The sequence below is a fragment of the Nerophis lumbriciformis genome, linkage group LG25 (assembly GCF_033978685.3).
Source record: "Nerophis lumbriciformis linkage group LG25, RoL_Nlum_v2.1, whole genome shotgun sequence".
In the NCBI taxonomy this organism is placed as follows: domain Eukaryota; kingdom Metazoa; phylum Chordata; class Actinopteri; order Syngnathiformes; family Syngnathidae; genus Nerophis; species Nerophis lumbriciformis.
In genome coordinates, this window is record NC_084572.2 from 1607466 (window position 1) to 1630339 (window position 22874).

Here is a 22874-nt window from a genome sequence, read left to right on the forward strand (position 1 = left end):
TCAATATGTATCATATTTGCATCCATAACATGTTTGCAGTAAATATATCGTCATATTTGCAACAATCAATATGTATCATATTTGCATCTATAACATGTTTGCAGTAAATATATCGTCATATTTGCACCAATCAATATGTATCATATTTGCATCAATAACATGTTTGCAGTAAATATATCGTCATATTTGCACCAATCAATATGTATCATATTTGCATCTATAACATGTTTGCAGTAAATATATCGTCATATTTGCACCAATCAATATGTATCATATTTGCATCTATAACATGTTTGCAGTAAATATATCGTCATATTTGCACCAATCAATATGTATCATATTTGCATCCATAACATGTTTGCAGTAAATATATCGTCATATTTGCACCAATCAATATGTATCATATTTGCATCCATAACATGTTTGCAGTAAATATATCGTCATATTTGCACCAATCAATATGTATCATATTTGCATCCATAACATGTTTGCAGTAAATATATCGTCATATTTGCACCAATCAATATGTATCATATTTGCATCTATAACATGTTTGCAGTAAATATATCGTCATATTTGCAACAATCAATATGTATCATATTTGCATCTATAACATGTTTGCAGTAAATATATCGTCATATTTGCACCAATCAATATGTATCATATTTGCATCAATAACATGTTTGCAGTAAATATATCGTCATATTTGCACCAATCAATATGTATCATATTTGCATCTATAACATGTTTGCAGTAAATATATCGTCATATTTGCACCAATCAATATGTATCATATTTGCATCTATAACATGTTTGCAGTAAATATATCGTCATATTTGCACCAATCAATATGTATCATATTTGCATCAATAACATGTTTGCAGTAAATATATCGTCATATTTGCACCAATCAATATGTATCGTATTTGCATCTATAACATGTTTGCAGTAAATATATCGTCATATTTGCACCAATCAATATGTATCATATTTGCATCAATAACATGTTTGCAGTAAATATATTGTCATATTTGCACCAATCAATATGTATCATATTTGCATCAATAACATGTTTGCAGTAAATATATGGTCATATTTGCACCAATCAATATGTATCATATTTGCATCAATAACATGTTTGCAGTAAATATATCGTCATATTTGCACCAATCAATATGTATCATATTTGCATCTATAACATGTTTGCAGTAAATATATCGTCATATTTGCACCAATCAATATGTATCATATTTGCATCCATACCATGTTTGCTGTAAATATATCATCATATTTGCACCAATCAATATGTATCATATTTGCATCCATAACATGATTGCTGTAAATATATCGTCATATTTGCACCAATCAATATGTATCATATTTGCAGTAAATATATCGTCATATTTGCATCAATCAATATGATGTTCAAATATTTATCAATTTGATGTTCAAATATGTATCATATTTGCATCCATAACAAGTTTGCAGTAAATGTGTCGCCACATTTGCAACAATCAATATGATGTTGAAATATGTATCATATTTACATCACTCCATATCATATTTGCGGTAAATATATCATCATATTTGCACCAATCAGCATGATATTCAAATCTGTATCATAAATGCACAGATCCATATTATGTTTGCAGTAAATGTGTCGTCATGTTTGTAATTGCACCAATCAATATGTATCATATTTGCATCTATAATATGTTTGCAGTAAATATATCGTCATATTTGCACCAATAAATATGATGTTCAAATATGTATCATATGTGCAACAATCCCTATCATGTTTGCAGTAAATGTGTCGTGTTTGCAATTTCAACAATCAATATGTATCATATTTGCATCCATTATATGTTTGCAGTAAATATATCGTCATATTTGCACCAATCAATATGATGTTCAATATATGTATCATATTTACATCACTCCACGTCATATTTGCAGTAAATATATCGTTATATTTGCATCAATCAATATGATGTTCAAATATTTATCAATTTGATGTTCAAATATGTATCATATTTGCATCCATAACAAGTTTGCAGTAAATGTGTCGCCACATTTGCAACAATCAATATGATGTTGAAATATGTATCATATTTACATCACTCCATATCATATATGCGGTAAATATATCATCATATTTGCACCAATCAGCATGATATTCAAATCTGTATCATATGTGCACCAATCCATATTATGTTTGCAGTAAATGTGTCGTCATGTTTGTAATTGCACCAATCAATATGTATCATATTTGCATCCATAACATGTTTGCAGTAAATATATCGTCATATTTGCACCAATCAATATGTATCATATTTGCATCAATAACATGTTTGCAGTAAATATATTGTCATATTTGCACCAATCAATATGTATCATATTTGCATCTATAACATGTTTGCAGTAAATATATCGTCATATTTGCACCAATCAATATGTATCATATTTGCATCTATAACATGTTTGCAGTAAATATATTGTCATATTCACCCCAATCAATATGTATCATATTTGCATCAATAACATGTTTGCAGTAAATATATCGTCATATTTGCACCAATCAATATGTATCATATTTGCATCTATAACATGTTTGCAGTAAATATATCGTCATATTTGCACCAATCAATATGTATCATATTTGCATCCATAACATGTTTGCAGTAAATATATCGTCATATTTGCACCAATCAATGTGTATCATATTTGCATCTATAACATGTTTGCAGTAAATATATCGTCATATTTGCACCAATCAATATGTATCATATTTGCATCTATAACATGTTTGCAGTAAATATATCGTCATATTTGCACCAATCAATATGTATCATATTTGCATCTATAACATGTTTGCAGTAAATATATCGTCATATTTGCACCAATCAATATGTATCATATTTGCATCTATAACATGTTTGCAGTAAATATATTGTCATATTTGCACCAATCAATATGTATCATATTTGCATCTATAACATGTTTGCAGTAAATATATCATCATATTTGCACCAATCAATATGTATCATATTTGCATCTATAACATGTTTGCAGTAAATATATTGTCATATTTGCACCAATCAATATGTATCATATTTGCATCAATAACATGTTTGCAGTTAATATATCGTCATATTTGCACCAATCAATATGTATCATATTTGCATCTATAACATGTTTGCAGTAAATATATCGTCATATTTGCACCAATCAATATGTATCATATTTGCATCAATAACATGTTTGCAGTAAATATATCGTCATATTTGCACCAATCAATATGTATCATATTTGCATCCATAACATGTTTGCAGTAAATATATTGTCATATTTGCACCAATCAATATGTATCATATTTGCATCCAAAACATGTTTGCAGTAAATATATCATCATATTTGCACCAATCAATATGTATCATATTTGCATCTATAACATGTTTGCAGTAAATATATTGTCATATTTGCACCAATCAATATGTATCATATTTGCATCCATAACATGTTTGCAGTAAATATATCGTCATATTTGCACCAATCAATATGTATCATATTTGCATCTATAACATGTTTGCAGTAAATATATTGTCATATTTGCACCAATCAATATGTATCATATTTGCATCTATAACATGTTTGCAGTAAATATATCGTCATATTTGCACCAATCAATATGTATCATATTTGCATCAATAACATGTTTGCAGTAAATATATCGTCATATTTGCACCAATCAATATGTATCATATTTGCATCAATAACATGTTTGCAGTAAATATATCGTCATATTTGCACCAATCAATATGTATCATATTTGCATCAATAACATGTTTGCAGTAAATATATCGTCATATTTGCACCAATCAATATGTATCATATTTGCATCTATAACATGTTTGCAGTAAATATATCGTCATATTTGCACCAATCAATATGTATCATATTTGCATCCATAACAAGTTTGCAGTAAATATATCGTCATATTTGCACCAATCAACATGTATCATATTTGCATCAATAACATGTTTGCAGTAAATATATTGTCATATTTGCACCAATCAATATGTATCATATTTGCATCAATAACATGTTTGCAGTAAATATATCGTCATATTTGCACCAATCAATATGTATCATATTTGCATCTATAACATGTTTGCAGTAAATATATCGTCATATTTGCACCAATCAATATGTATCATATTTGCATCTATAACATGTTTGCAGTAAATATATCGTCATATTTGCACCAATCAATATGTATCATATTTGCATCTATAACATGTTTGCAGTAAATATATCGTCATATTTGCACCAATCAATATGTATCATATTTGCATCCATAACATGTTTGCAGTAAATATATTGTCATATTTGCACCAATCAATATGTATCATATTTGCATCTATAACATGTTTGCAGTAAATATATCGTCATATTTGCACCAATCAATATGTATCATATTTGCATCAATAACATGTTTGCAGTAAATATATCGTCATATTTGCACCAATCAATATGTATCATATTTGCATCTATAACATGTTTGCAGTAAATATATCGTCATATTTGCACCAATCAATATGTATCATATTTGCATCTATAACATGTTTGCAGTAAATATATTGTCATATTTGCACCAATCAATATGTATCATATTTGCATCAATAACATGTTTGCAGTAAATATATCGTCATATTTGCACCAATCAATATGTATCATATTTGCATCAATAACATGTTTGCAGTAAATATATTGTCATATTCGCCCCAATCAATATGTATCATATTTGCATCTATAACATGTTTGCAGTAAATATATCGTCATATTTGCACCAATCAATATGTATCATATTTGCATCTATAACATGTTTGCAGTAAATATATTGTCATATTCGCCCCAATCAATATGTATCATATTTGTATCCATACCATGTTTGCAGTAAATAAATCGTCATATTTGCACCAATCAATATGTATCATATTTGCATCAATAACATGTTTGCAGTAAATATATCGTCATATTTGCACCAATCAATATGTATCATATTTGCATCTATAACATGTTTGCAGTAAATATATCGTCATATTTGCACCAATCAATATGTATCATATTTGCATCTATAACATGTTTGCAGTAAATATATCATCATATTTGCACCAATCAATATGATGTTCAAATATGTATCATATTTACATCCATAACATGTTTTCAGTAAATATATCACCATATTTGTCCCAATCAATATGTATCATATTTGCATCCATAACATGTTTGCAGTAAATATATTGTCGTATTTGCACCAATCAATATGTATCATATTTGCATCTATAAAACATCATATTATATTATATTATTATTATATTATTATATATTATATATATTATATTATATTATATTATTATAATATATATATATATTATATTATATATTATTATATTATATTATTATATATATTATAATATATATATTATATTATAATATATATTATATTATATTATATTATATTATATTATATATATATTATATTATATTATATATATTATATATATATATAATATATTATATTATTATTATTATATTATTATATTATATTATATTATAAAACATCATATCGTCATATTTGCACCAATCAATATGTATCATATTTGCATCAATAACATGTTTGCAGTAAATATATCGTCATATTTGCACCAATCAATATGTATCATATTTGCATCTATAACATGTTTGCAGTAAATATATCGTCATATTTGCACCAATCAATATGTATCATATTTGCATCTATAACATGTTTGCAGTAAATATATCGTCATATTTGCACCAATCAATATGTATCATATTTGCATCAATAACATGTTTGCAGTAAATATATCGTCATATTTGCACCAATCAATATGTATCATATTTGCATCAATAACATGTTTGCAGTAAATATATCGTCATATTTGCACCAATCAATATGTATCATATTTGCATCAATAACATGTTTGCAGTAAATATATTGTCATATTTGCACCAATCAATATGTATCATATTTGCATCCATAACATGTTTGCAGTAAATATATCGTCATATTTGCACCAATCAATATGTATCATATTTGCATCTATAACATGTTTGCAGTAAATATATCGTCATATTTGCACCAATCAATGTGTATCATATTTGCATCAATAACATGTTTGCAGTAAATATATTGTCATATTTGCACCAATCAATATGTATCATATTTGCATCAATAACATGTTTGCAGTAAATATATTGTCATATTCGCCCCAATCAATATGTATCATATTTGCATCCAAAACATGTTTGCAGTAAATATATCGTCATATTTGCACCAATCAATATGTATCATATTTGCATCTATAACATGTTTGCAGTAAATATATCGTCATATTTGCACCAATCAATATGTATCATATTTGCATCAATAACATGTTTGCAGTAAATATATTGTCATATTTGCACCAATCAATATGTATCATATTTGCATCTATAACATGTTTGCAGTAAATATATCGTCTTATTTGCACCAATCAATATGTATCATATTTGCATCTATAACATGTTTGTAGTAAATACATCGTCATATTTGCACCAATCAATATGTATCATATTTGCATCTATAACATGTTTGCAGTAAATATATCGTCATATTTGCACCAATCAATATGTATCATATTTGCATCAATAACATGTTTGCAGTAAATATATTGTCATATTCGCCCCAATCAATATGTATCATATTTGTATCCATACCATGTTTGCAGTAAATATATTGTCATATTTGCACCAATCAATATGTATCATATTTGCATCTATAACATGTTTGCAGTAAATATATCGTCATATTTGCACCAATCAATATGTATCATATTTGCATCAATAACATGTTTGCAGTAAATATATCATCATATTTGCACCAATCAATATGTATCATATTTGCATCAATAACATGTTTGCAGTAAATATATTGTCATATTTGCACCAATCAATATGTATCATATTTGCATCTATAACATGTTTGCAGTAAATATATCGTCATATTTGCACCAATCAATATGTATCATATTTGCATCCATAACATGTTTGCAGTAAATATATTGTCATATTTGCCCCAATCAATATGTATCATATTTGCATCCATAACATGTTTGTAGTAAATATATTGTCATATTTGCCCCAATCAATATGATGTTCAAATATGTATCATATTTACATCCATAACATGTTTTCAGTAAATATATCACCATATTTGCCCCAATCAATATGTATCATATTTGCATCCATAACATGTTTGCAGTAAATATATCATCATATTTGCACCAATCAATATGATGCTCAACTATGTATCATATATGAACCACTCCATACCATATTCAAATATGTATCATATTCATGTTTAGTTTCCACACTGTCATTAAAAGGTGTCATGGGTGTTGTACCAGAAAAGCTGTGATCGGAAACGAGGCGCAGGACGTCTCCCGGCTCGCCGTTGATATTGAAGCAGACGGCCATCTTGCTGAGAGGAAAGTCCACCACAAAGTGAGGGTCACCGTCCGCTGAAATGAAGAAGAGTTGAACTGGTTAAAAAGCTACTTAACCAACAGGAAGCAATAGGAGAACACACTTCTACAGAGCTGAAAATATCTTGTGGCGTACCCCAGGGATCAATACTAGGACCAGAATTGATCAACCTCTATATAAATGACATTTGTAAAGTTACAAAGGATTTAAAGTTAGTTTTATTTGCAGATGACACAACTGTGTTTTGTTCAGGAGAGAACACGCAGAAGAGAGTACAAATAATAACAGAAGAAATGAACAAATGAAAAAGATGCTTTGACAAAAAGAGACTATTTGAATCTCAGTAAGACTAAAATAACCCTATTTGGTAACAGTAGAAGAGAAAGTCAAACACAAATACAAAAATAGAGAGAGTAAATATTGAAAGGGTCATAGAAAACACATTTTTGGGTGTAATAATAGATGATAAAATTAATTGGAAACCTCATGTCAAAAATATACAACAAAGTAGCAAGAAACACGTCAATAATGAATAACGCAAAACATGTTCTAGTGCAGTGTTTTTCAACCACTGTGCCGCGGCACACTAGTGTGACGTGAGATACAGTCTGGTGTGCCGTGGGAAATTATCTATTTTCACCTATTTGGGTTAAAAATAGGGATGTCCGATAATGGCTTTTTTGCCGATATCCGAAATTCCAATATTGTCCAACTCTTAATTACCGGTAACGACATCAACCGATACCGATATATACAGTCGTGGAATTAACACATTATTATGCCTAATTTGGACCACCAGGTGTGGTGAAGATAAGGTCCTTTTTAAAAAAATAAAAAATAAAATAAAATAAGATAAATAAATTAAAAACATTTTCTTGAATAAAAAAGAAAGTAAAACAATATAAAAACAGTTACATAGAAACTAGTAATGAATGAAAATGAGTCAAATGAAGTGTTAAAGGTTAGTACTATTAGTGGAGCAGCAGCACGCACAATCATGTGTGCTTACGGACTGTATCCCTTGCAGACTGTATTGATATATATTGATATATAATGTAGGAACCTACCACAATATTAATAACAGAAAGAAACAACCCTTTTGTGTGAATGAGTGTAAATGGGGGAGGGAGGTTTTTTGGGTTGGTGCACTAATTGTAAGTGTATCTTGTGTTTTTTATGTTGATTTAACTGGAAAAAAAACAAACAAACAAAAAAAACCGATACCGATAATAAAAAAAACCAAAACTGATAATTTCCGATATTACATTTTAAAGCATTTATCGGCCGATATTATTGGACATCTCTAGTTAAAAATATTTTTTGCAAACCAGTAATTATAGTCTGCAAATGATGTGTCGGTGCTGTCTAGAGCTCGGCAGAGTAACCGTGTAATACTCTTCCATATCAGTAGGTGGCAGCAGGTAACTAATTGCTTTGTAGATGTCAGAAACAGCGGGAGGCAGTGTGCAGGTAAAAAGGTGTCTAATGCTTAAACCAAAAAGAAACAAAAGGTGAGTGCCTGTAAGAAAAGGCATTGAAGCTTAGGGAAGGCTACGCAGAACGAAACTAAAACTGAACTGGCTACAAAGTAAACAACAACAGAATGCTGGACGACAGCAAAGACTTACTGTGGAGCAAAGACAGCGTCCACAATGTACATCCGAACATGACATGACAATCAACAATGTCCCACAAAGAAGGATAAAAACAACAAAAATATTCTTGATTACCAAAACAAAGTAGATGCGGGAAATAACACTCAAAGGAAGACATGAAACTGCTACAGGAAAATATAAAAAAAAAAAAAAAAAAGCCACTGAAATAGGAGCGCAAGACAAGACAAGAACACATTTATTGGCCGATAATATCGGCAGGCCGATAAATGCGTTAAAATGTAATATCGGAAATTATCGGTATCGTTTTTTTAATTATCGGTATTGGTTTTTTTTTAATTGTATTTTATTATTTTTTTATTAAATCAACATAAAAAACACAAGATACACTTACAATTAGTGCACCAACCCAAAAAACCTCCCTCCCCCATTTACACTCATTCACACAAAAGGGTTGTTTCTTTCTGTTATTAATATTGTGGTAGGTTCCTACATTATATATCAATATATATCAATACAGTCTGCAAGGGATACAGTCCGTAAGCACACATGATTGTGCGTGCTGCTGCTCCACTAATAGTACTAACCTTTAACACTTCATTTGACTCATTTTCATTATTTACTATGTAACTGTTTCTATATTGTTTTACGTTCTTTTTTATTCAAGAAAATGTTTTTAATTTATTTATCTTATTTTATTTCTTTTTTTTTTTTTTAAAAAGGACCTTATCTTCACCACACCTGGTGGTCCAAATTAGGCATAATAATGTGTTAATTCCACGACTGTATATATCGGTATCGGTTGATATTGGTACCGGTAATTAAAGAGTTGGACAATATCGGAATATTGGATATCGGCAAAAAGCCATTATCGGACATCCCTAAAAATAATGTAGGAACCACAATATTAATAACAGAAAGAAACAACCCTTTTGTGTGAATGAGTGTAAATGGGGGAGGGAGGTTTTCTGGGTTGGTGCACTAATTGTAAGTGTATCTTGTGTTTTTTATGTTGATTTAATAAAAAATAAAAAATAAATAAAAAATAAAAAACGATACTGATATAAAAAAACGATACCGATAATTTCCGATATTACATTTTAAAGCATTTATCGGCCGATAATATCGGCAGGCCGATATTATCGGCCGATAAATGCGTTCTTGTCTTGTCTTGCGCTCCTATTTTAGTGGCTTTTTCTCTTTTTTTTGGTATTTTCCTGTAGCAGTTTCATGTCTTCCTTTGAGTGTTATTTCCCGCATCTACTTTGTTTTAGTAATGAAGAATATTTTTGTTGTTTTTATCCTTCTTTGTGGGACATTGTTGATTGTCATGTCATGTTTGGATGTACTTTGTGGACGCTGTCTTTGCTCCACAGTAAGTCTTTGCTGTCGTCCAGCATTCTGTATTTGTTTACTTTGTAGCCAGTTCATAATGGCAGGCCGATATTATCGGACATCTCTAGTTAAAAATATTTTAATATAATATTGTGTTTTTTTCCATATACAACAACCTATCTGGATTCAATAAAAATAATCGATAAGGAATCGGTTCGATAAGAGGATTCAATAATGGGCTCGAACTCGATAATTTCTTATCAAACATCATCCCTACGCAGTACCCATCCACATCCTTGATCTTTGCCTTCGTATGAAACAGAACTTTTGGTTTTTTTTGTTGATGTATTATTTGCCGAGTCTATCCATCTTAAGGCTGTGAGAAGCCAGCAAGGTAAAGAGCAGTGTGATGACAGAGCGACTGTAATAACAGGGTAATTAGCCTCCTTCGTCTTTACTGTAACACAAACGCCTCACTCTCAATTAGACCCTCCGCTCTTCCTCCCAGGTCTGGTTCTGGTGGCCGTGTGAAGCCGCGTGCAAATGACAGGCTGGAGGTGTACTGTGCGAGCACTTTAATGGGAGAGTGTGGCGTCACCTGATGTTTTGGAGATGGTGACAGACTTCTTGGCGGGTCTCCTCTCCACTTCACCTGCGAGTAGGAGAGAATGCATGTTGAGTTTCCTGATGCATCGTGGAACAGGGGTGAGATCATATCAGCTCAGGTTCTTCCCACTCCTTTTCAAACGCGCTACATTTACTCCGTCACATCTACTTGAGTAACTTTTGGGATAAATTGTACTTCTAAGAGTATTTTTAATGCGACATACTTTTACTTTTACTTGAGTATATTTATAGAGAAGAAACGCTACTTTTAGGGCTGCAGCTAACGATTATTTTTCTATCGATTAATCTATAGATTTTTTTTCCCGATTAATCGGTTAATCTATAGATTATTTTTTCGATTAATCTATAGATTATTTTTCCTTTTACCGATTTTTTTTTAATTTAAAATGAAGAGGAAAAAATAAATGTAGGCCAGTTTTTTCAAAAGGCATGGCTTTTATTTACAAAAAAAAAAGTATGGCCACTCAGTCAACATTGACAACAACATGACAAAATATTCTGTAACAATGTAAACATTTAAAACTTTTAACATTTAACAAAATTAAAAGTAGCTTATTTGCTTTTTAATGTGCAAATATAAAAGTAAACATCCAGTGCAAATCTTAATATTCTGGAATAGTATAAGCATTTAAAAAGTAAAAGTATTGCTTATTTTGCTTTAAAATGTGCAAAAATAAAGATAAACATCCAATACAAAAAAGTGCAAAACGGAAATATTCTGTAACAAGTGTAAACATTTCCACAAAAGTAAAAGTATTGCTTATTTGCTAAAATGTGCAAAAAATAAAGCTAAACATCCAATACAAAAAAGTGTACAGTGTAAACATTTCAACAAAAGTAAAAGTATTGCTTATTTTGCTTAATAACACAACAATGATAGTATGATTAAAGTGAAAGTTAATTGTTGGTTTGTACATAGTATATGTAACTGTTAATGTTGTAAAAGGTATTTGCACAACTAATTAACGTTAGCGTTTGTGACACGTCTTGTGCCGTGGGGTTCTTTCAGGACCGACAGACTGAACGCCAGACGGCTTTGCCAGGTTTACAATCTTTTAATTTTACACAAAGTCTTTTCTCTTCCAACTGCGCGGATCGCGCACCTGGGCACGATTGCGGCGTTGCTCCCGGCGCGCCCCGCCTCGCCGCTCGCTCGCCGCCGCCGCCTCTCCACAGCATTAAAGAGGAGCGCGTCTTTGTAAACACTGAACAGGCACGCCAAACGCGCCTCTCAGAGCGAAACGGTGCTTTAGTTTATGAATTTACAACGCAGATACAAATGACACATTCATGTTTTTGTGTAATAATGACAACGTATACGCACGCGGACGATTGACTTGTTGATGGTGATGGCAAGAACGCTGTCGGGGGTTTTCTTTTCAAATGTTCGTTCATAGCCGTTGTGCTGCTATGATAGGCCATTTCCGCTCGACACAGTGTGCATACAACAACATTATTAGGCCGTTTATTGAAATACTCCCACACTTTTGACGACTTTTGGCGTGCTTTTTTCCCCTCGCTCGCATCGTCTGCTTTGCGCTCCGCCATGACAGTAGTGTGACGTAAATATGCGACGCGCCGACGCACAAAAACGGCGTCGACGTATTTACGTAACCGATGACGTCGACTACGTCGACGCGTCGTTTCAGCCTTAGCTACTTTTACTCCGCTCCATTTACCATATTTTTCGGACTATAAAGTCGCAGTCGCCTCACCTGCCATCATGGAAAGAAAAAACATGTAAAAAGAAGAAAAAAAAAATTTAATTGTTAAATGTATCCAGTGATTATACTATAAAGTTATTTTCCATTTAACTTCACCAGTTTTAGATTATTTTTATTCAAAATCGCTGAATTTTCACATTTGCCGTTCAAATACTTAGAAGAGACGGTGCGGTGATCAGCAGCCAGTTGAGGCACGTCACTCAGTGCCTCAACATGGATTGCGCAATGACTCGGCTAACTGCTGGCCTGCTGTGCAGTGAGACTGTATTGCTATATGAATTATATTATACATTTCCATAGTTAGCTGAGGTATATAATGTACAGTGTATTTTGTCAACAACTGTATGTGTGTAACGTATTTCTTGTGCTGAGCGATCATAAAACGGCTGCAAAAGACGCACTGGCTGAGGCTCGCCTCCTGCACCCCCGCCGTAGAATTGTTATATCAACTAAAGCCCACACTTAAACTCTCCACGTGCAAGATTGAATCTATTTAAAAAAATTATTTCATAAGAAGCCAAAAAATGCAAAAACAATAATGTTTGTGTTGGAGGAGTTGTGAATGACCGCAGGGCCACAACATTAGGTACACCTGCAGACTGCAGGTGTACCTAATTCACAACTCCTCCAACACGAACATTATTGTTTTTGCACTTTTTGGCTTCTTATTAAATAAATAAATAATTTTTATGGGCTTTCCTCTTTGTGATGTTAAGTTCCTGTTATGCGCTGTTATACAGTATATGCCTTGAGCTCTTATTTTGAAGGCGCTAAGAGCGGAAGTGATGACACGTTGTAGTGGAGCGGAGGTTTTTGAAAGAATGTAAATAAAGTGGTCCTCGTGTAAACTGGATCCTCCGTGTTTGTTATTTTGTAGTTTCATACAGTATAGGCGACATTTATAAACCCTCGGTTACACTTTTTTAAATAGATTCAATCTTGCACGTGGAAAGTTTAAGTGAGGGCTTTAGTTGATTTAACACTTCCGTCAGGGGTTGCATTAATCCAGCACAACAGCGGCGAATGGACTTCATTTATAAGTAAAGGTAAGACCATAATAATGTTTTTTTTTATTAAATGTGCTTTTTTGTGTGCTACAGTTTGTATGTGTAAAGTTAAAGTTAAGTTAAAGTACCAATGATTGTCACACACACACTAGGTGTGGTGAAATTTGTTATGCACCCCCTGACGGGAGTGTTGTATCAACTAAAGCCCACACTTAAACTCTCCACGTGCAAGATTGAATCTATTTAAAAAAGTTATTTCATAAGAAGCCAAAAAGTGCAAAAACAATAATGTTCGTGTTGGAGGAGTTGTGAATGACCGCAGGGCCACAACATTAGGTGCACCTGCAGACTGCAGGTGTACCTAATTCACAACTCCTCCAACACAAACATTATTGTTTTTGCACTTTTTGGCTTCTTATTAAATAACTTTTGTAACCTATTTTCATGGGCTTTCCTCTTTGTGATGTTAAGTTCCTGTTATGCGCTGTTATACAGTATATGCCTTGAGCTCTTATTTTGAAGGCGCTAAGAGCGGAAGTTATGACACGTTGTAGTGGAGCGGAGGTTTTTGATAAAAGGTAAATAAAGTGGTCCTCGTGTAAACTGGAGCCTCCGTGTTTGTTATTTTGTAGTTTCATACAGTATAGGCCACATTTATAAACCCTCGGTTACACTTTTTTAAATAGATTCAATCTTGCACGTGGAAAGTTGAAGTGAGGGCTTTAGTTGATTTAACACTTCCGTCAAGGGGTGCATTCTACGGCGGGGGCGCATTAATCCAGCACAAAAGCGGCGCATGGACTTCATTTATAAGTAAAGGTAAGACCATAATAACGTTTTTTTGATTAAATGTGCTTTTTTGTGTGCTACAGTTTGTATGTGTAAAGTTAAAGTTAAGTTAAAGTAGCAATGATTGTCACACACACACTAGGTGTAATGAAATGTGTCCTCTGCATTTGACCCATCCCCTTGATCACCCCCTGGGAGGTGAGGGGAGCAGTGGGCAGCAGCGGCGCCGCGCCCGGAAATAATTTTTGGTGATTTAACCCCCAATTCCAAGCCTTGATGCTGAGTGCCAAGCAGGGAAGAATGCTGGTATGAGCTTTTAAATATAACCCGTTAACTGCTGCCAATCAAATGGTGAATAAGATACTCTTTAGGGTTCATATGTTTGTAAATGTGACTGTGATGAAGTCAGTGCCTCACCAGTCATCAACCTCACCGCACGTCACTGCAGTCATTTGTTGTGAGTTTATGCACTGTGTTGGTTTTGTTCTTGGAACAAGGTGATGTTCATGCACGGTTCATTTTGTGCACCAGTGAAAAAACATCTAACTTCCATCCATCCATATTATTCCGCTTATCCGAGGTTGGGTCGCGGGGGCAGCAGCCTAAGCAGGGAAGCCCAGACTTCCCTCTCCCCAGCCACTTCGTCCAGCTCCTCCCGGGGGATCCCGAGGCGTTCCCAGGCCAGCCGGGAGAGATAGTCTTCCCAGCGTGTCCTGGGTCTTCCCCGTGGCCTCCTACCGGTCGGACGTGCCCGAAACACCTTCCTAGGGAGGCGTTCGGGTGGCATCCTGACCAGATGCCCGAACCACCTCATCTGGCTCCTCTCCATGTGGAGGAGCAGCGGCTTTACTTTGAGCTCCCCCCGAATGACAGAGCTTCTCACCCTATCTCTAAGGGAGAGCCCCGCCACCCGGCGGAGGAAACTCATTTCGGCCGCTTGTACCCGTGATCTTGTCCTTTCGGTCATGACCCAAAGCTCATGACCATAGGTGAGGATGGGAACGTAGATCGACCGGTAAATCGAGAGCTTTGCCTTCCGGCTCAGCTCCTTCTTCACCACAACGGATCGATACAGCGTCCGCATTACTGAAGATGCCGCACCAATCCGCCTGTCGATCTCACGATCCACTCTTCTCTCACTCGTGAACAAGACTCCGAGGTACTTGAACTCCTCCACTTGGGGCAAGATCTCCTGCCCAACCCGGAGATGGCACTCCACCCTTTTCCGGGAGAGAACCATGGACTCGGACTTGGAGGTGCTGATTCCCATCCCAGTCGCTTCACACTCGGCTGCGAACCGATCCAGTGAGAGCTGAAGATCTTGGCCAGATGAAGCCATCAGGACCACATCATCTGCAAATAGCAGAGACCTAATCCTGCAGCCACCAAACCAGATCCCCTCAACGCCCTGACTGCGCCTAGAAATTCTGTCCATAAAAGTTATGAACAGAATGGGTGACAAAGGGCAGCCTTGGCGGAGTCCAACCCTCACTGGAAACGTGTCCGACTTACTGCCGGCAATGCGGACCAAGCTCTGACACTGATCATACAGGGAGCGGACTAAGGCTGAAGAGACGCGTCGACGTAGTCGACGTCATCGGTTACGTAAATACGTCGACGCCGTTTTTGTGCGTCGGCGCGTCGCATATTTACGTCACACTACTGTCATGGCGGAGCGCAAAGCAGACGATGCGAGCGAGGGGAAAAAAGCACGCCAAAAGTCGTCAAAAGTGTGGGAGTATTTCAATAAACGGCCTAATAATGTTGTTGTATGCACACTGTGTCGAGCGGAAATGGCCTATCATAGCAGCACAACGGCTATGAACGAACATTTGAAAAGAAAACCCCCGACAGCGTTCTTGCCATCACCATCAACAAGTCAATCGTCCGCGTGCGTATACGTTGTCATTATTACACAAAAACATGAATGTGTCATTTGTATCTGCGTTGTAAATTCATAAACTAAAGCACCGTTTGCTCTGAGAGGCGCGTTTGGCGTGCCTGTTCAGTGTTTACAAAGACGCGCTCCTCTTTAACGCTGTGGAGAGGCGGCGGCGGCGAGCGAGCGGCGAGGCGGGGCGCGCCGGGAGCGACGCCGCAAGAGACAGGGGACGACGAGCGAGCGAGGAAGAGGAGCTGAAAAGCGAGGAAAGAAAGAGAAAAGAGTTGGAAGAGAAAAGACTTTGTGTAAAATTAAAAGATTGTAAACCTGGCAAAGCCGTCTGGCGTTCAGTCTGTCGGTCCTGAAAGAACCCCACGGCACAAGACGTGTCACAAACGCTAACGTTAATTAGTTGTGCAAATACCTTTTACAACATTAACAGTTACATATACTATGTACAAACCAACAATTAACTTTCACTTTAATCATAACACAACATTGTTGTGTTATTAAGCAAAATAAGCAATACTTTTACTTTTGTTGAAATGTTTACACTGTACACTTTTTTGTATTGGATGTTTAGCTTTATTTTTGCACATTTTAGCAAATAAGCAATACTTTTACTTTTGTTGAAATGTTTACACTTGTTACAGAATATTTCCGTTTTGCACTTTTTTGTATTGGATGTTTATCTTTATTTTTGCACATTTTAAAGCAAAATAAGCAATACTTTTACTTTTGAAATGCTTATACTATTCCAGAATATTAAGATTTGCACTGGATGTTTACTTTTATATTTGCACATTAAAAAGCAAATAAGCTACTTTTAATTTTGTTAAATGTTAAAAGTTTTAAATGTTTACATTGTTACAGAATATTTTGTCATGTTGTTGTCAATGTTGACTGAGTGGCCATACTTTTTTTTTTGGAAATAAAAGCCATGCCTTTTGAAAAAACTGGCCTACATTTATTTTTTCCTCTTCATTTTAAATAAAAAAAATAATCGGTAAAAGGAAAAATAATCTATAGATTAATCGAAAAAATAATCTATAGATTAACCGATTAATCGAAAAAAATAATCTATAGATTAATCGATAGAAAAATAATCGTTAGCTGCAGCCCTAGAGCGGACTGCCACAATAAGACAGTCCGTTACCCCATACTCTCTGAGCACTCCCCACAGGACTTCCCGAGGGACACGGTCGAATGCCTTCTCCAAGTCCACAAAGCACATGTAGACTGGTTGGGCAAACTCCCATGCACCCTCAAGGACCCTGCCCAGAGTATAGAGCTGGTCCACAGTTCCACGACCAGGACGAAAACCACACTGTTCCTCCTGAATCCGAGGTTCGACTATCCTGCGCCGGATAGTCGAACATCTAACTTTGTTTTGAATTTTAAAAAAATATATATAATAATATTTTTCACTAAAGAAGGGTTCGGTGAATTTGAAACTGGTGAGGTTTGGAGTCTTGTTCACGAGTGGGGGAAGAGTGGATCGAGAGATCGACAGGCGGATCGGTGCGGCATCTTCAGTAATGCGGACGCTGTATCGATCCGTTGTGGTGAAGAAGGAGCTGAGCCGGAAGGCAAAGCTCTCGATTTACCGGTCGATCTACGTTCCCATCCTCACCTATGGTCATGAGCTTTGGGTCATGACCGAAAGGACAAGATCACGGGTACAAGCGGCCGAAATGAGTTTCCTCCGCCGAGTGGCGGGTCTCTCCCTTAGAGATAGGGTGAGAAGCTCTGTCATTCGGGGGGAGCTCAAAGTAAAGCCGCTGCTCCTCCACATGGAGAGGAGCCAGATGAGGTGGTTCGGGCATCTGGTCAGGATGCCACCCGAACGCCTCCCTAGGAAGGTGTTTCGGGCACGTCCGACCGGTAGGAGGCCACGGGGAAGACCCAGGACACGCTGGGAAGACTATCTCTTCCGGCTGGCCTGGGAACGCCTCGGGATCCCCCGGGAGGAGCTGGATGAAGTGGCTGGGGAGAGGGAAGTCTGGGCTTCCCTGCTTAAGCTGCTGCCCCCGCGACCCGACCTCGGATAAGTGGAAGAAGATGGATGGATGGATGGATGGATGGGGTTTGCTACCTCCAACAAGGTTAAGAACAACTGATCTAGTGGTTGAAAATCACTGGTGCAGAAAATAGTGTAATAGTACAAAAGCACATTTATGGAAGAGAATAATTGACAGCTGATTTGTAACGATGGCTCCGGATGATCTTACCGATGTTGTTGCGAAGACTTGAACTCTGTCTGTCGTCTTCTCTCTGCAAAATCCTTCCCTCTTCGTCGCCCGGCAGCTGATTGCCGCCGTCTGACGTGACGTTGGACGTGGGCGCCGTGGTGCCGTCCGCCAACGCCTCGGGCGTGTCCACCAGCATGTTGGTGAGGGGGGTGAGGAAGCGATAGGTCATTGACAGATTTGCGGCCTGCTGGACGAGCTCTTCTCTCCCCCTGCTGGTTGGACTACGCAGGCGTGAGCGCAGCTTCTCCTTGACGCTGAGGAAACCCCACACCCGTTCCGTAAAGTCGCTCGCCGTCCAAGCCAAAGTGTCTCCCCATCCCTGCGTGGGGCCCGGGCTTCTAGAGCCCGCCTCCACCGCCGCCTTCACATGCTTCTCCGTTTCCGACTGCCGCCGCCGCAGTGGCACGTCGGCCTCCAGGACCACGGTCTTGTCGTCGTTGCTGGCCGTCACCTGTACGTGGAGGGACTCGGCGCTCCGGTTGCTCAGCTTGCCGGCCACGACCAACTCCGAGCCGTTGAAGTAGTTGCGGAAGAGATGCTGCGTGACGTTTTCCACAGAGTCCTCCGCGTAGTTGATCCTGATGTCCGACAGCAGCGGTGTTCCGATCTCCTCGTAGAACCTGGACAAGGGACACAGAATACTTGTCAACTGTGTCCAATCTACCGTATTTTTCGGACTATAAGTCGCAGTTTTTTTCATACAAACCCCGTTTCCATTGTGTTAGATGTAAATATAAACAGAATGCAATGATTTGCAAATCCTTTTCAACCCATATTCAGTTGAATATGCTACAAAGACAACATATTTGATGTTCAAACTGATAAACAAATAATCATTAATTTAGAATTTGATGGCAGCAACACGTGACAAAGAAGTTGGGAAAGGTGGCAATAAATACTGATAAAGTTGAGGAATGCTCATCAAACACTTATTTGGAACATCCCACAGGTGTGCAGGCTAATTGGGAACAGGTGGGTGCCATGATTGGGTATAAAAGTAGATTCCATGAAATGCTCAGTCATTCACAAACAAGGATGGGGCGAGGGTCACCACTTTGTCAACAAATGCGTGAGCAAATTGTTGAACAGTTTAAGAAAAACCTTCCTCAACCAGCTATTGCAAGGAATTTGTCATGTCTGTGTAATCATACGCCGGATAGTCGAACCTCGGATTCAGGAGGAACAGTGTGGTTTTCGTCCTGGTCGTGGAACTGTGGACCAGCTCTATACTCTGGGCAGGGTCCTTGAGGGTGCATGGGAGTTTGCCCAACCAGTCTACATGTGCTTTGTGGACTTGGAGAAGGCATTCGACCGTGTACCCCGGGAAGTCCTGTGGGGAGTGCTCAGAGAGTATGGGGTAACGGACTGTCTTATTGTGGCAGTTCGCTCCTTGTATAATCAGTGCCAGAGCTTGGTCCGCATTGCCGGCAGTAAGTCGGACACGTTTCCAGTGAGGGTTGGACTCCGCCAAGGCTGCCCTTTGTCACCGATTCTGTTCATAACCTTTATGGACAGAATTTCTAGACGCAGTCAGGGCGTTGAGGGGATCTGGTTTGGTGGCTGCAGGATTAGGTCTCTGCTATTTGCAGATGATGTGGTCCTGATGGCTTCCTCTGGCCAAGATCTTCAGCTCTCGCTGGATCGGTTCGCAGCCGAGTGTGAAGCGACTGGGATGGGAATCAGCACCTCCAAGTCCGAGTCCATGGTTCTCTCTCGGAAAAGGGTGAAGTGCCATCTCCGGGTTGGGGAGGAGATCTTGCCCCAAGTGGAGGAGTTCAAGTACCTCGGAGTCTTGTTCACGAGTGGGGGAAGAGTGGATCGTGAGATCGACAGGCGGATCGGTGCGGCATCTTCAGTAATGCGGACGCTGTATCGATCCGTTGTGGTGAAGAAGGAGCTGAGCCGGAAGGCAAAGCTCTCGATTTACCGGTCAATCTACGTTCCCATCCTCACCTATGGTCATGAGCTTTGGGTCATGACCGAAAGGACAAGATCACGGGTACAAGCGGCCGAAATGAGTTTTCTCCGCCGAGTGGCGGGGCTCTCCCTTAGAGATAGGGTGAGAAGCTCTGTCATCCGGGAGGAGCTCAGAGTAAAGCCGCTGCTCCTCCACATCGAGAGGAGCCAGATGAGGTGGTTCGGGCATCTGGTCAGGATGCCACCCGAACGCCTCCCTAGGGAGGTGTTTCGGGCACGTCCGACCGGTAGGAGGCCACGGGGAAGACCCAGGACACGCTGGGAAGACTATCTCTCCCGGCTGGCCTGGGAACGCCTCGGGATCCCCCGGGAGGAGCTGGACGAGGTGGCTGGGGAGAGGGAAGTCTGGGCTTCCCTGCTTAAGCTGCTGCCCCCGCGACCCGACCTCGGATAAGCGGAAGAAGATGGATGTCTGTGTAATCATGTTTTGTTTTAAGTCATGTTTTGTTTAGTTATAGGACTCTTTAGTTTCTGTCTTTTCACTCCCTTGTCTTGTTTCCATGATTACCCCATTAGTTTCACCTGTTCCACGTTTGGACTCATTGTGCACTCTTGATTGTCACCATAGCAACCATTAGTTTTCACCTGTCACGTCACGCACCTGTTTCACGTTTTGAGTCACGCACCTGTTTTCGTTAATCATGTCTGTGTTATTTAAGCTTTTCATTTTCTGTTGTTCGTCCGTACGACCTCACCACATTTACGCTCTGTCCATTCCTCTGAGATCCTGCTTCATGTCCCTTGTCAAAGTAAGTTTTTGTTCCATGTTTATAGTCTTTTTGTTTTTCATAGTTTGTTCTCCGCCACTGTGCGTGCTTTTCATTTGTATTTTTTGCTATAGTCTTTTGGTTTCAGAGTTTATTCTCCGCCACTGTGCGCGCTTTCGTTTATTCCTTTTTTTTTGATAAATATAAATAAATCATGTACCTCCATTCCCGTCTCGCCCGAGCCAACTTTCCGTTGCATCCCGGAAAAGCACACACCCAGGACCAAGTCATGACAGAATTTAGGGATTTCACCATCTACGGTCCGTAATGTCATCAAATGGTTCAGAGAATCTGGAGAAATCACTGCACGTAAGCAGCTAAGCCCGTGACCTTCCATCCCTCAGGCTGTACTGCATCAACAAGCGACATCAGTGTGTAAAGGATATCACCACATGGGCTCAGGAACACTTCAGAAACCCACTGTCAGTAACTACAGTTGGTCGCTACATCTGTAAGTGCAAGTTAAAACTCTCCTATGCAAGGCGAAAACCGTTTATCAACAACACCCAGAAACACCGTCGGCTTCGCTGGGCCTGAGCTCATCTAAGATGGACTGATACAAAGTGGAAAAGTTTTTCTTTGGTCTAACGAGTCTACATTTCAAATTGTTTTTGGAAACTGTGGACGTCGTGTCCTCCGGACCAAAGAGGAAAAGAACCATCCGGATTGTTCTAGGCGCAAAGTGTAAAAGCCAGCATGTGTGATGGTATGGGGGTGTATTAGTGCCCAAGACATGGGTAACTTACACATCTGTGAAGGCACCATTAATGCTGAAAGGTACATACAGGTTTTGGAGCAACATATGTTGCCATCCAAGCAACGTTACCATGGACGCCCCTGCTTATTTCAGCAAGACAATGCCAAGCCCCGTGTTACATCACCGTGGTTTCATAGTAAAAGAGTGCGGGTACTAGACTGGCCTGCGTGTAGTGCAGACCTGTCTCCCATTGAAAATGTGTGGTGCATTATGAAGCCTAAAATAGCATAAGGGAGACCCCCGGACTGTTGAACAACTTAAGCTGTACATCAAGCAAGAATGGGAAAGAATTCCACCTGAGAAGCTTCAAAAATGTGTCTCCTCAGTTCCCAAACGTTTACTGAGTGTTGTTAAAAGGAAAGGCCATGTAACACAGTGGTGAACATGCCCTTTCCCAACTACTTTGGCACGTGTTGCAGCCATGAAATTCTAAGTTAATTATTATTTGCAGAAAAAAAATAAAGTTTATGAGTTTGAACATCAAATATCTTGTCTTTGGTTTGTCGTGATCCCAGTATGCAGAGCACAGCAGGAGACAGCGTGCACTTGGCCGGGGGCCGGGCTGTATATATGCGCACTAATTGAGTAAAAGAGCA

General features: G+C 37.9%; 1 protein-coding gene across 1 annotated transcript in view; it reads right to left on the bottom strand.

Annotated features, from left to right (window-relative positions):
* The window catches only part of itih5 (inter-alpha-trypsin inhibitor heavy chain 5), a 115427-nt gene that overhangs the window by 2229 nt on the left and 90324 nt on the right, over positions 1 to 22874 (bottom strand). The window contains exons 11-13 of the mRNA XM_061983542.1: positions 18757 to 19397; positions 11095 to 11148; positions 7467 to 7583 (exon numbers count right to left, since the gene is read on the bottom strand). Coding sequence (XP_061839526.1) covers positions 7467 to 7583; positions 11095 to 11148; positions 18757 to 19397 — 812 coding nt within the window. The remainder of the gene's footprint in view (positions 1 to 7466; positions 7584 to 11094; positions 11149 to 18756; positions 19398 to 22874) is intronic.